Here is a 15573-nt window from a genome sequence, read left to right on the forward strand (position 1 = left end):
AATATCAATACTGCTGAAAATTCACAAGTGAACAGATAATATTCCAATTTGGTACTAGCTAAAGTGGCTATAATGAATAATCTACAAATCTTATGATATTGCTTATGATCTTACCTCATGCAGGTCTTTTCTCGAAATCTATTTTTACGCGTATTCGCGCGCTCGTTCCCTTCTTCCGGGCAAGCGACGAAATATATTTGTTTACACTAGATCCAGATTTTGGAATAGCTTTGACAACATTAATTCAAAAGAATCTGTTAAGTTAACTTCATTTGAATATAAACTAAGAAAAAAAAATCTTCTTTCCGCATACATCAGATAATTGCATTGTTAATGTAATTATACTTCATTTTTATTAACCTGTCCTTGAGATTGAGTAGTCTCATCGCAGAACCTCTTTCCTTTCTTCTTCGCTCCTCTTTCCTCGTTCTCCGTTGTTCTGTAACATTGTATTGCGTATTTTGTTCATGTGTGCATGTTTGTTACTTTTGTGTTGTTTTGTTGCTGCCGTTGCTGTCGTTTTGCGTGACAACCTGTGTGTCTTCTGTATTGGGTATCAGTATATTCCTGGTACACACGGCCCGATAAATAGTGTCTATGCCGAAACATTTCTACAGTACCTTCAGTTACTACATGTATTTCATTGGCATTCTAAAGTTATGTACAGTTAATACTTATACTATGCTCTGTATTATCAGCATTATCATTATATGATACATTAATCCAATGGTATATAGACCAATTTAGCATGGACACGTTGTATTTGTATATGTGACTCTGCACCTCAAAATAAACAAAAAGTCGCCATACATGAATTTTTAGTTAAGACCATATTTTGAAAGAACAGACTTTAAGCTTTAAAGTGATATATAACTCAAATCAAATGGACTCTCCTAACCTATCTAAATATTGGAAAGAAAGCACAAACTCAGGAAAAGTGTTAACTCAGAAAAGAGGCTCTGAAGTACAGTGTCTATTCAAGCGCTTAATCTTTACCAAACCGTGCTGGCTGTGCGATGAATGGGACAAAAAACAGGAAGTAAACCACCAGAGTAACAACAATGAAGGGATTATTAGATTTAAGTGAAATTAAATATGCCTCATTAACACATTCTGTCCATAATTAATGCCAATTTTCAAAGCAGTAGCACTATCCTTTCAAAAGTTATTAGAGTTGAAAGTAAAGAGTGTGGACAAGGTTTTTCAGAAATGAAAAAGGGATTCTAAAGACACACCTAATCACACTATTCTACCAAAAATGTTCGAGATAAACTACTCAAAAAACACACTTTCCTGCCCGTTTCATGATACCAAATTTTAGCATAATGTAAAAGAAGACCCACTCTTTCAGAAAATATGAAAACGTCAAGTTCGGCTAGGTTGACCCATTTCACTTATTTTCAGTCCTCGCGCAAAATCAGTGTGTGCGACTTTATGTTCGTTTTGAGGTGCACGGTCACATATTGGTGTCGTTATTTGCTTTTTTTTTTCTTTGATTGATCTAAGTCCTATAAGCGTTGTTTTTTAGTGGAACACTCTTTTCCATCATCACAACTATTCTTTGTTGTTTGATATTTGAGTTTGATATCTGAATATTGAGAAGACAAAGTATATGTTTTTCAGTAATTCTTTAGATAGATTACCAGGTAATGTTATATTTGACACTACTCCCCTAGAAGAGGTTTCGTCTATTAAATTCTTAGGTGTTTGTGTTGATAATAAGTTATCATGGAAGTGTCACATAAACAATATTTGTAAAGTAATTGCACGTAACATAGGCATAATGAATAGATTGAAATATTATCTTCCTTCTTCGGCTTTGATTACGCTTTATTCAAGTTTGGTATTGCCGTACTTGAATTACGGAATTCTTGCTTGGGGGAATACATATTCGACATTGTTAGATAAACTTTTTCTTCTGCAAAAGATGGCGCTCAGAATTGTTTTTAACCTTCATATCCGAGCACATACTGACAAGCTTTTCCTTGAGCACAAAATTCTGAAAATAAAAGAGTTGTATTTGTTTCAACTTGGTCAATTTATGTTTAATTACAACTGCAATCATCTACCCAAAATATTTTATTCTTTATTTCACCGTAACAGCCAGGTACATAACTATCCCACTAGACAATCTAAAGAATTTCATCTTCCCTTAGTTAGAACTGTACACACTCAAAATACATTTGTTTATACCGGACCCAGATTTTGGAATAGCTTAGATAATGATCTAAAAGAATCAGTGAAGTTAATTACATTTAAGTATAAACTCAAAAAATATTTGTTTTCTAAATATACCAGTTAATTCTGTTCAATGAAAAAACCCGTCATGTTTCACTTTTCCTTGAGATTTTGTAGTGTGTCCACAGACCTTTTCCATCCCTCTCCTTTTCCTTCTCTATTCTTCCCTGCTCCTTTTTCCTCGTTCTTCGTTGTCCAGTATCTGTCTGAGTGCATTTCCTCAAATTCTGTTGTTTCTGTGTATTGTGTTATTGTTGTTGTTGTTGTCGTCGTTATGTTTTTTTGTGGCCGATTGCATATCTTCCTTTCCGTTCAATTTTCCTGGCACACCTGGCCCCATAGTGTCTGTGCCACAAATGTGATATGTTATATAGTTTATACGTTTGCATCCTAAAATCCTAGTAAGTATTGTTCACAGTATCAACATCATTATATCAATGAGTAAAATGTACAATAGTATATAGAAGAATTTAAAATGAATATGTCTTATTGGTATAACAAATTGGTGCTGTTGTTGTTTTGTTCCAGTGTTCCACGTTTTACAAGCGTGGCTTTTTTAGTGGAACACTGTTTTCCATCATTGTGATTATTTACTATTTTTGTTGCCATGACAAAGTGCATTGTTTCTTTTTTACGACATCATTCGTGTATAATTTATATTGTATTGAAAAAAAAAATCCTTTATCATACGAGTGTAAGAGAAATGAAAAAAAAAATTGTATCACTTTGGATTATGTCAACTTTTTCTTTTCTTTTCTTTGTGATGATGGAAATAAATAAACTATTGAACTATTGAACTATTAACTATTGTTTTGTTACAATGACAAAGTTTGCATTCTCTTTGTTACTATAATATAGGTTCAATTTCATCAATTTTTCATTGGAATCGATGAAAAGGCGTTCAAATTCAAGAAATTCTAGGTCACTGCTCTACTCTCATGGTTCATTTCATTTCTTTGATCATTCAATTTCGTTTGTTGTCATTCTTTTTAGATTCTTTTTCATTCAATTCAACGACTCAACGAAATTTAACGACTCATAGTTGACACTCAATATCACGCCAGATGGATAGACGTTCAAGATTGTCCCAAGTACCAATTTCAATTTCATTTATAGGAACTCAACTTCACACTTTGATTTACTAATCCGTCTAACTGTTTGCATTTCTTTCCTGTGAATCGTTCTTCCACTTTCAATGATTATATCCCCTAACAGTATGGATGTAACAATTAGGAAATGGCCATATTTCAAAATGGCTTAGTTATGTCTACTTCAATATTAATATTTTTTTTTTTAAATTACAGTCCTGCCTTCCTCGTGTTCATAATTATCATCAGTTGCCACAATCGGCTCAGCTGTCAACCTATTTCACCCAAGGGTGTTGCCAATGATCCAGTCTTGCCGGTTGTCAATGGTTTTTACCCACTTTTTGTCCGTACTCAAAATAGGAGAAATGAGTCAACCTAGTCAATCTTGAGTTTTCATTAATTTTCTGAAAGAGCAATTTTTAAAGTTTTGAATCATTAAAACGAATGGGAATTGTGTTTATAGCATTTTGGGGGGAGCACTTATTTTGGAAAATAGTTGATTAGGTATGTTTGAGAGGCCCCTTTTCCTTTCTTAACAAAATAATTTACATACTCGTCACTTTCAACTCTAATAACCTTTGAAAAAATAATGCTACTGCCATGAACGCTGAGTTGTGGATAGAATATGTTGACAGAGCATGCCCAAGTTCAGGTCACAGCAAGTGTCAATCATCAGAAAGGGCTGCAGGCAAATTATTAATAGCTACGCTTAAGCTGCAGCCTTTCTCTGTTATTTGCTGTTGTTCTTATTCATGTTTGTTACACTTTGTGAATCCAACGGATACAAACATGCTTTGTAGAAAGCATCTTATGCATATGCTACAATATGCGTGAATGTACAATGATAATCCAGGACGCAAAGAGGTGGATCTCTTTCCATCTTGCAAAAACCTATAAATCAAATATTTTATCGAATGAATCATATCAGTAGGCTTGTCTAATATATTATAAAGTTTCCACGATGGACAATAACCTCTACTCCTTCTTTTACACATGATATGGTCAAAACCTTGGCAAGTAAAAACGATTGGTGTTTATTTCTATGTTGTTTTAAACGTGCCGAAGATGGGTGTAAGTTTATCCAGAAAAAAAGCAGTAAGTGGCACTGTATCTGATTTTGTTTTATTTCCACTGTTATCATCATGATTGTTATCATGATCGTGATTATTAACATTGTCATTGTTACCATTATTTCAATTTCCATTCTTACTTTTCAATTATTATCCGTTATTATCATGTTTCGTTATCTAAGTGTTAGGTATCAATGTTATCACTTTAGGATTATCGGAATTTTGTAGGGAATGATAGGTGATATTGCCAAAACCTGTTCGGGGAGCCCAACGAGCGACCCTTCTCAGATATCAGTATGGATGTAACAATTAGGAAATGGCCATATTTCAAAATGGCTTAGTTATGTCTACTTCAATATTAATATTTTTTTTTTTAAATTACAGTCCTGCCTTCCTCGTGTTCATAATTATCATCAGTTGCCACAATCGGCTCAGCTGTCAACCTATTTCACCCAAGGGTGTTGCCAATGATCCAGTCTTGCCGGTTGTCAATGGTTTTTACCCATTTTTTGTCCGTACTCAAAATAGGAGAAATGAGTCAACCTAGTCAATCTTGAGTTTTCATTAATTTTCTGAAAGAGCAATTTTTAAAGTTTTGAATCATTAAAACGAATGGGAATTGTGTTTATAGCATTTTGGGGGGAGCACTTATTTTGGAAAATAGTTGATTAGGTATGTTTGAGAGGCCCCTTTTCCTTTCTTAACAAAATAATTTACATACTCGTCACTTTCAACTCTAATAACCTTTGAAAAAATAATGCTACTGCCATGAACGCTGAGTTGTGGATAGAATATGTTGACAGAGCATGCCCAAGTTCAGGTCACAGCAAGTGTCAATCATCAGAAAGGGCTGCAGGCAAATTATTAATAGCTACGCTTAAGCTGCAGCCTTTCTCTGTTATTTGCTGTTGTTCTTATTCATGTTTGTTACACTTTGTGAATCCAACGGATACAAACATGCTTTGTAGAAAGCATCTTATGCATATGCTACAATATGCGTGAATGTACAATGATAATCCAGGACGCAAAGAGGTGGATCTCTTTCCATCTTGCAAAAACCTATAAATCAAATATTTTATCGAATGAATCATATCAGTAGGCTTGTCTAATATATTATAAAGTTTCCACGATGGACAATAACCTCTACTCCTTCTTTTACACATGATATGGTCAAAACCTTGGCAAGTAAAAACGATTGGTGTTTATTTCTATGTTGTTTTAAACGTGCCGAAGATGGGTGTAAGTTTATCCAGAAAAAAAGCAGTAAGTGGCACTGTATCTGATTTTGTTTTATTTCCACTGTTATCATCATGATTGTTATCATGATCGTGATTATTAACATTGTCATTGTTACCATTATTTCAATTTCCATTCTTACTTTTCAATTATTATCCGTTATTATCATGTTTCGTTATCTAAGTGTTAGGTATCAATGTTATCACTTTAGGATTATCGGAATTTTGTAGGGAATGATAGGTGATATTGCCAAAACCTGTTCGGGGAGCCCAACGAGCGACCCTTCTCAGATTTGGCTCTACCCAAACCAGCCAGCCGGACTCAAAGAACATGCTGAAGGGTGTGACTGTGACATCGAGAGCAATCGGTACGTCGACCTCTTGACTCGTTCCTTCGATGTTGATCATCTTCAAGATTCCTGCGCCGACGGAGAAGAAGAGCGCGCCACCTGTACAGATGACACAAAACAAAGAATAGTTAGAATCATTGATGTCACAAAATGATTGCACGGCCTCAAAATGGAGGCTGCGGTATTTCAAAATCGGTGTGGCATAACTGCAAAATTCGCTGCAATGCACTGGCCTCGGAACGTTTTTGAGGGCAGGGGTTGGGGGTGGGGTAGGGAAAGAGGGGGGAGGGTGAGGAAGAGGAGGGAGTGTGTGGAGGGGCGCGAGGCAATAGAGAGGAAGAGGGGGACAAAGGTCAATGCACAATGAATATACCGTCATATTCATGGTATAGTGCACTTTACTATATGGATATGACACTTTTTAAATTATTAATCGCCATTTTGTCTTTGTCAAATCATGTAATGTTTTAGTGACCAATATGACGCTATGTAGTTCAATCAGCGAACAGAATCTCATTAATAACTAGTAATTATACGGGTATTCTTTAAAAGCAACTCGGTGAAGCAGGGGCGGATCCAGGGATTCCGTATAGGAGGGGCATCTTTACAAAATTAAAGGGGTGCTAACGGGCCCCCCATTTTTATCTATTTTTTTTTTTTAGTGGAAAAGTGAGCAAAGAAAATGGGATTCCATCGGGATTCGAACCCGAGACCTCCGGATTGCTAGACCGGTGCTCTACCGACTGAGCTATACAAAGCCCTAGTGCAGTGTTCGTCCCAGAAACCCTTAATTCTCAATGCTCGGGTGGTCAGAAGCTATAGCAGTGTGTTTGTGTGTGACACACACGCACACACTTGAACCTGGCATAAACCCGAAGGATAATTCAACTAGGGGATAAATGCGAGGGATCACCGAAGTGATGCAGCTTTTTGAGTTTGTAACAAATAAAGACAGAATAAACTGACCAGAAAGAATATAAATTATTAGTGGAAAAGTGAGCAAAGAAAATGGGATTCCATCGGGATTCGAACCCGAGACCTCCGGATTGCTAGACCGGTGCTCTACCGACTGAGAGGGTTTCTGGGACGAACACTGCACTAGGGCTTTCTATAGCTCAGTCGGTAGAGCACCGGTCTAGCAATCCGGAGGTCTCGGGTTCGAATCCCGATGGAATCCCATTTTCTTTGCTCACTTTTCCACTAATAATTTATATTCTTTCTGGTCAGTTTATTCTGTCTTTATTTTTTTTTTTGTTAAAAATAAAGGGGGCGCCCCGTGCGCTCCGGGCTGGATCCAACACTGTTGACGCAACTTAACTAGTGCTATCCGAGAGCTAAGATCGGGAGTTGGGTCATAGGCTTTCTTGGTGTTATAGAATGTTAGATGAATATCTTAATTGGGCGCCACATAGATGATCTTCTACAGAAAAGAAAACTTCTGTGCAACAGATGCAATCTATAGCATAACACATTTGTTATCTTTCAAGATTATGTATCTATAATGTCTCTTTATTGCCGTATTTATAAGTGACCGTGCACCAAAAAACGAACAAAAAGTCGCACACACTGATTTCGTGTGAGGACTGAAATGGGTGAAATTGGTCAACCTACCCGATCTTAAATTTTTCATATTTTCTGAAAGAACAATCTTCTCTTACATTGTGCTAAAATTTGGGATCATAAAACGAGCAGAAAAGTGTGTATTTTAGCAGTTTATCTCGAACAATTTTTGGTAGAATAGTGTGATTAGGTGTGTCTTTAGAGTCCCCTTTTCATTTCTTAAAAAGCTTGTACACTTCATTTTCAACTCTAATAATTTTTGATAGGATGATAGTACTGCTTTGAAAGTTAGCATTACTTATGGACAGAATATGTTAATAGGGCATGCTCAATTTTACTTTAATCTGATAATTCCTTCATTGTTGTTACTTCGATGGATCACATCCTATTTTGTCGTCCCATTCATCGCACAGGCAGCACGGCTTGGTAAAGATTATGCGCTTGAATAGACACTGTACTTCAGAGCCTCTTTTCTCAGTCCACACTTTCCTGAGTGTGTGTTTTCTTTCCAATATTTAGATAGAAGTCTGCTCTTTTAGAATATGCTCTCAACTAAAATTTCATGTCTGGCGACTTTTTGTTTGTTTTCTGATGCAGGGTCACATAAACTCTCACCCATGCAACACCGCCTCAACGTCTGCTTTAACAGTTCCAGCTTCTGACTATGATAAGTATGTAAATTACAAACGGCCTTATTCTTATGATATATATCCTAACAATTTATTACCCTCCATTTTTTACATTCAAATACACAAGAGATGTACATTTATACAACACTAGACCAAAATGATGATTTATATTTCCATTTCCTTAGACATGCTGTATCGCTTAGATCTGTTTAATGGCAAGGAGCACATGTTTGGAAGTCCGTGCCTGATGAAATAAAGTTATGCCTAGTATAAAAGAAACTCTTTTTTTTTTCTCCAATGTGTTGTATTTCTTTTTACATAGTAGTCCGATGCAATGTTATTTTTCTCACATTGTAATTTGCATTTTATGACTATTTAGAAATAAATGAAATGACATGAAGTAAAGTTTGACTTACCCACTTCGTCGAGTGCAAGTCCCCGGACATTGGGTCGACTGCCTGGGTCTGCGAAGGCATGCAAGACTCTCTCGGACTGACGGGGAAGATCCCCAGTGATGATACCGGTCTGTCGCAGGATATAATATGTCCTGCAACAAGCAAATACATGTATTAATCAATATCGATCCCTAACTGATAATCACTTTCATTAATGCACTTATACATAATACATTCCGCTCATTCGATGTGTGTCTTTGTGTGTGTGTGTGTGTGTGTGTGCGTGTGTGTGTGTTTTGGAGATAGGATATAGTCATTGGAAACAAATATGACTTTTTTTCATTCATTAAAAAAAGAATAATACTTTTCGCTGTCCATTATCACAATCTATTCAAATCTTTGTCTTTCTGCCATAGTGTAAGTCAATACCTTCACGCACTAGGGCTCTAATTCCTTCCGCTTTAAATTCTTCACATAATCATTGTCTGCTTTAAAAATTCTGAGAACATGATTACTTCCAGAATTAAATAATGTACCAAACGTATTTCATCATCATCTCTTGTGGAATTTACCAATGATATCTAGTTGACTAACGAGCGTTTGAAAGTCACCATCAAATGTTGCTTACCTTTGAGACTGACGAATAACCAGGCTTCTCGGATATGCAATTTGGTTGTACTGACATAAGAGCTCCTTATAACCGGGTTGATTAGGGTCCCGCCGGTAGAACTTCCCATCGCTGGTGGTCCAATAGAAATACCCGTCTGTCTCGTCCACTGCCAAGGAATTGTACCCTCAAGAAAACAAAAGAAAAAAAGTGTTTGAGTGTTTAACATGATTTTTAGATTTCTGAAACATTTACTACTATTTAAGTGGAGATCAGCAGAACAAATCACGAGACATTAAATATTCGCGATAAAATCGAAGCAGTCATAATTACAGATGTCTTGTATCTTTGCCTTACATTGTAATACTTACAATTTTCTTTGAAATACAGAATGGAAGCACGAAAAATATCATTATCATGTATCCGTATTTATTTATTCACATTCATATTGATAGCTCTCTCAGGAAATTGCTGTTTTTCGAACACTGTTGAAGGGGTCCAACCAAAGTAAAAACAAACAAAACAAAAAACCATAAACAATGTGATAGTCACATGGGGAGAGTTAGAAACAACATCTGATCAAGACATACGTAATTAATAACTGAAACAGTAAACCAATAAACAATAATACAAAAAGAAAATACAAGTTTAAGTCAAGGAAATCAACTTACTAAAAACAAGAGACCCGCGGGTCTCGCGCTCCTGAGTATCGCAAGTTCATCTTTCACGCAGTCACTAATCTAAACTACACACAGCTCTACCAAACTTTGAACAGGCATTTTTAAGTAGAAGATGAAAATGTGCAATTAGAGTCTAAATTCGCACCCCCACTCATAGTATCAATTTTAGCTCTGTCACTTCTGGTTCTAGAGAATATTCCTTAATGTGTGTGTGTGGGGGGGGGGGATGGGGGGGCGCCCTGGGGCCGCCCTGGGTGGAGCATGGTGCCCATTTTAACAAATTGAGATCCTAACCCCCCTGGGGATGCTACCTGTCAAGTTTTGCGAACATCCATCATGCAGATTTCACGAAGAAGATGAAATTCAGAATGTACAATTTAAGCCCCAATTTGGATCTCGCCATCCTTCCCCCTGCCCGCAAGGGGGGGGGGGGGGGGCATCCCTTGATCTGCTATGAGCAAATGTATACTAACTCGTAGTTTTAACTTAGTTCTATCACTTTTTATTCTAGAGAAAATGTTTAAAGATTCCTTAATTTTGGGAGGTTTGGGTCCCTTGGGGCCCTAAGTGGGACACAGTGCCCATTTGAATAAATTGAGTTAATATGCCCCTAGGGATGCTACCTGCCAAGTTTGGTGGAAATGGGTCATGGGGTTCTCAAGAAGAAGATGAAAATGTACAATTTAGGTCCCATTAGGACCCCTCCCAACCCCCTCCCTGGGTCTCAAGGGGGGGGGGGGGACCCCTGATCCCACCATGAACAACATGAAACTAGTCATCAATGTACTAACTCATAGTATTAACTTAGCTCTATCACGTCTGGTTCTAGAGAAGCAGATTTTTAGAGATACCTTAATTTTGGTGGGTTTGGGCCCCATGGGAGCCCCCTGGGAGCCCCCTGGGTGGGGTATGGTGCCCATTTTTATAAATTTTTTTTTTATAAAATTATAAATGCCCTGATAGGTGTTTTAATGTTTAATACAATTGACAGAGATTACGATTGATCGCTACATGCTAATTGCTCTCTTCAACGCATAAAGTCTATCTCTATACAAGCTTCGTGAAGAAAACATACAGTCCACATTCAACGCAATTCAAAGTGCACAATTTTGTAATACAGTGGGATTTCGAATATCAAGCCATCGATTTCCGGATTGTCTGTTATCCGGACGTGGACTGGCTGACATCATCTTTTAATGTTTTCATGTATTGTTAGGGCCAAATCTCACTAAAAACAAAAACATGTTTAACCATCATTATGCAAATACACGACCGGACATGATTCAACCATAGCAGCAAACTATAACTTTTAAGTCAGTTTGTGAGATAGTAATCATTGTCAATGACTGGTGCTACTGTACTTTCAACTCACTAAGAGAAACCTTACACATTCAGTGTAAGTATTCACCAACTCTACAATGCTGTAGTCAAAACTGGAATGGATGATTGATTTAGAAAACAAAAATGCCGTGTGTATAATAGTATCAATATAACTATGATCCGATTCTACGAAAAAGATTTCACTACTTAAACACTTTTCAGCATACACATGTAAATTCAACGTTGATTGCTTTATCAGACAGTCAGACGAAATCATTTGTAAATGCCAGTCATGTAAAACAACTGATCGTTGATTACCAAAGTCTGACGCACTGGTGTCAAGAGTCACCATTTCCCTTCCACCTCCCTAATTCCTCATCACCTCCCCTCCTCCGACTTTCTTCACGGTCGTATATATATATATATATATATATATATATATATATATATATATATATATATATTAATTGTCCTCGAACAACAGAATGTTATCAAAACATAGAATATGATATTCTATCGTTCTCCCTACAAAAAGATATGAGTCATGAACTATGAACAGACATATTTGTGTCATATTCTATATTATGATATTATTAATATGCATATATAGCTACAATGCATATCAATATTGTTTAGACAACAACAACATATCATTTTCTGTTGTCTATGGCCGCGTTTATCAACTTTACCCTGTTTAAACGGCTTTCAAAAGCCGTTTCCAAAGCCCTTTAGAAACGGCTTCCAAAATAGTTGCGTTTATCAACTCTTCGCGAACACGATAAGGGCGGACGTCCACTTGGGCGCGGACAAGCCCCGGAAGGGTTGCGGAAGCAAATTTTGTCATTTCGGCATCCTGTCCGCGACAGACGCGGAATAACTTTGTGAATCGGCTTGTCCTGGGACATTCCTAGGACTGTCCGCGGACTGACTGCGGACATTCCTAGGAAACTCCGGAAGAGCGCGAAATACCTCAAATTATGCTAATCGTAGCCGGGCAGCGCGGAACATCTAGGATTACACCAGGAATGAACGCGGACAATCAGGATGCCTTCCGGACAACATAAGTTAGGCATGCGGACAAACTGCGGACAATACCAGGAAAATGGAAAGGTATAAATTTGGCACTGACTTTGAATTTTCCTCATTTGACTGCTAGCCGCACAACACGAGGCACCTTTGAACAGTTTGCCTCTATAAAAAGAAACATCTTATGTTTATTAAAGTAGACCTCCAGATAGTTTTCATATTTTATATTCTAACAACTATGAATTGGTCATACTGAGGACAAAGTTTCAGAATTTATGTTCAATAAATAAAAAAAAATCAGTTATATTATAAATTCAAAATGAAAAAAAAATGAGAAGTCAAAGAAAGAAATACACTTCGTATAAGATATTCTAACGAAGATTATACGGCTGGAAAAGAGAAAATATTACATGATTCACTTTAAAAAATACATAAATATGATATAAAGAATACATTGAAGGTGTTGAAGCAGGCTATGGATATATTAAAAAAAAAAGAAATCAAATATTACAAAAATAAGACATGGTAATAAAATTCTTGAGGATCCCAATGATATAGCTAATATTTTTAACTTTCATTTTTCAATGATTGGAGAGAATTTGGCAGAAAAAATACCAGGGTCAAATATACATTTTTCTAAATTCTTAGGTCAATCCAATTCCGGTTCTATTTTCTAAATTTTTCTCTCTCCCGAAGGCGCGGAAACGCCCGGACATGTTTAGGACAGTGAGCGGACACGTTCAGGAACATGCGGACAGGTTCCCGAAGGAGTGCGGAATACCAAATTTGCATTCCGGGGCTTGTCCGCGATTTGTCCGCGCCCTAGTGGACGCCTGGTCTAACTGGCCTGTCACTGCACAGCTGCATTGCGCAATTCGACCCGAAGAGAAGAGGTCATATAAGGCGTGCATTGTTCGTAACTGCAGTACAATACTACAAAACTGTTTCAAAACAGCTTTGCGCTTATCAACTTCAAAAGGATTTTACAAACAGGTTTCTGAAAACCTGTTTAGGAAACCTGTTTGGAAAGCCACAAATTTGCGGCTTTCGAAAAGGCTTTCCGAAAGGGCTTTCAAAACAGCTTTGCATCGTTTATCAACTCGTAAAAAATCCTTGAAAGCTGTTTGCAAAACCTGATTCTGCCGAGAAAAAGAGTTGATAAACGCACCCTATGTCTATGAAGACAGTCCCTTTGTACTTCCCTTCCCATCCTTTCGTATTCCAGACAAATACAAGGTGTTTCAAAAAGTCCCATTTTGTATTCTTCATAATTCAAAGACTATCAGACAACACTGTCATTGATAATGTGATCATTGATCACAACTAGTCTTTATTCAGCCTCTGGCGGTATCTGTGTAAAGTCAAACGCCTGCCGATACTGTCGTTGAGTCGTGACAATGCTCTCCCTACTTCTGAAAAACGAAATTACAATGAATACCTTCTGTTCTGTCGTCAACATGGTGACAGGAAGCAAAGAAAATCCATTAGAGTATACGCTTGTGTATATGGAGCCTTAAAGAAATGTATTGTGAAACAAATTGCCCTAATGAAAAATGCTGCTGAACTCTTTATTAAAAATGATCTCTTTTTATCTAGAAAGCGACAAATTTGTCATACTAGGCCTATTAGTAGACAGTTGTCTTAATCAAAATGAAGAACTTAAGATCGTTTATGATTATTTATATCCCGAATTCAGTGATATGTGAAGCAAACTTTGAAAATGATTGCCAGCTGGAATGAAATGTGGTGTTTGCAAGCACATGGAACCGGAAACATGTGCTTACTTTTTCTATGTGCATGCATTTCACCCTTTACCGTGCCTGAATTCAGACTAGCAGTGCCCAGGGCAATCCATATGAATTATTGATTAAACATTCATGTGCCTGGGAGCGCGAGACTGACACCTTAGTCCATGGGCCAGGCCAGATATTGGTACCATCTGAGGTGGCAAAACCATTTGGTGTCATTTTGTTTGTCGGGCATAGATATGCTTATCAAGCTATGATAGCATTTCCAAATGAGTAGCTTAGTCATAGTAACTGAATTTTTAACCAATTTGGTCTCGTTGTTATATCCCTATACTTCTGAATCGAAACTAACCGCTATACAAAGAAGAGCACTGTCTTCTGCATGTTCCATAGAGCTGTAAAATGCAGCTCTATGGTATGTTCACAGGTGTTCTATTGTAAGCGCGGTGCGCTTAGTCTTTATTCAAGGCAGCGAAGGGAATATCCAAAGGTTATGATGTCCACAGCGCTTAGTCTTTATTCTAGACGGTGAAGGGAATATCCAAAGCGTATGATACAGTGTATATCCTTTTATCTAAAAACAACAACAATAACAAAAGTAATTCCTCGTGAATTTTACCGTATCTTTTAATTATTTATCATTTTCCGGCGAAAACGCTACGGTGAAAACGCTGATAACACGCCAATGTCGCTTTATTTCCCTCCAACAATATAAGATAATGCAAAAACAATGTACCGGTACACTACGATACATTATAATGAATGGTATTGTAAATGAACAGAGTGATTTTTGTTTAAAACTGATGTATTTGTTGATCGGGTAGTATCAAAACAGTATAGATAATCCCTTTAATGAGGAACTTTAGATATGATAACGGTACATTGGTCTAGATAAAGACTAAGCGCACCGCGTGACAGCTGTGGACATCATAACCCTATGGATATTCCCTTCGCTGCCTTGAATAAAGACTAAGCGCACCGCGTTTACAACAGAACACCTATGGACATACAGAAGGCAGTGCTCTTCTTTGTATACCGGTTTAGTTTCGATTCAGACGTATAGGGATATAAAAACGAGACCAAATTGGTTAAAAATTCATTTATTATGACTAAGCTACTCATTTGGAAATGCTATCCTAGCTTGATAAGCATATCTATGCCCGACAAACAAACTGACACCAAAAAGGTTGTGCCACCTCAGATGGTACCAACAACCCATTTTTCGGGTCTTGGCCCATGGACTACCTAGTCAAAAGGTGGTTCAGGCATGTTTATTGTTCAGGGCCATTGTCAGCACACACTCACATACACATCATTGGTTCCTGTGCAAACTTCAATTTTTGTACAGAGGGTTAAAATTTGACCAAAATCTGAAACCTTACTTCAGAATCAATCTTAGATTTAATGAATCTGATTTATGCTTTCACATTCAAATTGCCTTCAACAAAATTGTACACTATTCAGCTATTACTCCTATCACTGGCAGTTTAATAGGATGAATAGTTTTTGAACTATTAATGATCAAAAGTGGAAAATGTTTTTTGAAACACCTAGTCGTTGTAGGCCCGGACCGTATAAAACCACAGAAATTTCTCGTGCATGAAATTTTCGAGAGTTTTGTAACAGA

At 37.2% G+C, this 15573-nt stretch overlaps 1 protein-coding gene across 1 annotated transcript in view; it reads right to left on the minus strand.

The window, feature by feature from the left end:
- The window catches only part of LOC139718674 (scavenger receptor cysteine-rich type 1 protein M130-like), an 84162-nt gene that overhangs the window by 23592 nt on the left and 44997 nt on the right, over window positions 1-15573 (minus strand). Inside the window, exons 9-11 of the mRNA XM_071630131.1 lie at window positions 9194-9359; window positions 8587-8717; window positions 5935-6080 (exon numbers count right to left, since the gene is read on the minus strand). Coding sequence (XP_071486232.1) covers window positions 5935-6080; window positions 8587-8717; window positions 9194-9359 — 443 coding nt within the window. The remainder of the gene's footprint in view (window positions 1-5934; window positions 6081-8586; window positions 8718-9193; window positions 9360-15573) is intronic.

The sequence above is a fragment of the Diadema antillarum genome, unplaced genomic scaffold (assembly GCF_040938485.1).
Source record: "Diadema antillarum isolate AM-2024a unplaced genomic scaffold, OU_Dant_1.0 scf00000098, whole genome shotgun sequence".
Classification (NCBI taxonomy): domain Eukaryota; kingdom Metazoa; phylum Echinodermata; class Echinoidea; order Diadematoida; family Diadematidae; genus Diadema; species Diadema antillarum.